Below are 1,572 nucleotides of genomic sequence, written 5' to 3'. Positions count from 1 at the left end.
GAAGTGTTTTTGGACATTTCGTTCTAATTTTAATATTTTTTAAAATCCAGTTTGAGATTTTCCAAAATGGAACTGCACTTCAAATTCAAAGCTGATTTGGAGAATATATTAATGATAAGTAGAATGCGACACCTGTATTTAAGACAGTTGCTTTATTAATTAGCAGCTAAACGTATGGGAGATTATTATTTGATGGTAAGATTTCCTTAAATATTTGCCCCAGAATTTATAGATTAAAATGTTCAGAGCAAGAAAAAGTATTAATTAAGTTTATTAACCGCGTGCACAATATCCATAAGATTATATATATATACATACATACACATATATATATATTAGCTTACCAATAGAGCGAAACGTGTTGTTTAATTGTTGTCTAGGAGATAAATGTTACCTCTTCAGCGAAGAAAATAATGAAGCGGAAATGACGTGGCAAGAAGCACGTGAAGCCTGCAGGAAAAAAGGGCCCAATCACGATCTTGTTTCTGTTCACAGCAAAAAGGAGCAAAGTAAGATGATTTAAACTAAAACCTGACATTTTCTTTATCAACTAGCAAAATAGTTATGAAACTTGCAGTTGTTAATGTATCATTAAACGCTAATTATTTACTTCAACTATATATAACCACATCTTATGTCCTTTTCATTTGTCGTTCCCAGTGTTCTTAACGAGCATGCTCGCCTACAGCAAGAAATCGGCTTGGATAGGATTAAAAAGAGCCGAGGGACAGTATCATCGCTTCATCTGGTCTGATAATTCTCGGTTTGACTTTGATTACTGGGCTCCCAGAGAACCCAACTCATACATCGTAAGCCTTTCCTGGTTGTTTTCTATGATAAATATAAATACCAACTCAAACTGTAGAATAAGTAATGTCAACTCATTAATTATTAATTTAAAGGATTATTTTACGACGATTTCTGTAGAAGTATGTTTCTTTTTCTTTCTTTCTTTGACAGGATGGATGTGTTGAGATGATGGGTGAGCCCCCTAGTGCTGGTAAATGGAATGATCGCAAATGTATAAGGAAAGCAGCTTATATTTGCCAACGTTATAAAGGTAAATTTGCGTTGTTTAAGTAGCGACAAGGATTAATTGTGAGAGCAAGTTGTTTATTAGCAGGTAAAAAAGGCTGGGCGTGGCCTAGTGGTTACGTACCGCGCTCCGGATCTTAAACTACAAGTGGTGCACATTTTCAGCTGTGGGTGCATTATAAGAGTGACAGTTTATATTTTTATTCTCTTCCAAGTTGGCCAAAGTTCTTATTACAGCTGTGGGTGCATTATAAGAGTGACAGTTTATATTTTTATTCTCTTCCAAGCCGGCCAAAGTTCTTATTACAGCTGTGGGTGCATTATAAGAGTGACTGTTTATATTTTTATTCTCTTCCAAGCCGGCCAAAGTTCTTATTACAGCGAGTGATTCTGAACCCTGGAGGTTTCTGACCTGGTCATTTAGCCCACGTGCGGAGAAGTTGCCTCCAGCTTGATGCTACATACGGGTACGAAGAAACTATTAGTAAAAAGTTGTGAAACTGGGAAAATTGAAACCAACAACCGTTTGATTTCAAA

The 1,572-nt window shown here is 35.9% G+C and overlaps 1 protein-coding gene across 1 annotated transcript; it reads left to right on the top strand.

Annotated features, from left to right (window-relative positions):
- Positions 1-383: 383 nt before the first annotated feature.
- LOC111084369 (low affinity immunoglobulin epsilon Fc receptor-like) lies at positions 384-1,060 on the top strand (the record flags this gene model as incomplete). The annotated part of the gene is made up of 3 exons (XM_022381105.1): positions 384-509; positions 661-809; positions 961-1,060. Coding segments are annotated over exons 1-3 (334 nt in total), but the record flags the coding sequence as incomplete, so codon positions are not given.
- Between the last annotated feature and the right edge of the window lie 512 nt (positions 1,061-1,572).

Source organism: Limulus polyphemus, unplaced genomic scaffold, assembly GCF_000517525.1.
Source record: "Limulus polyphemus unplaced genomic scaffold, Limulus_polyphemus-2.1.2 Scaffold19369, whole genome shotgun sequence".
Taxonomy (NCBI): domain Eukaryota; kingdom Metazoa; phylum Arthropoda; class Merostomata; order Xiphosura; family Limulidae; genus Limulus; species Limulus polyphemus.
The sequence above is the reverse complement of the archived record's forward strand: the minus strand, read 5'-3'. Positions and strand labels throughout refer to the sequence as shown.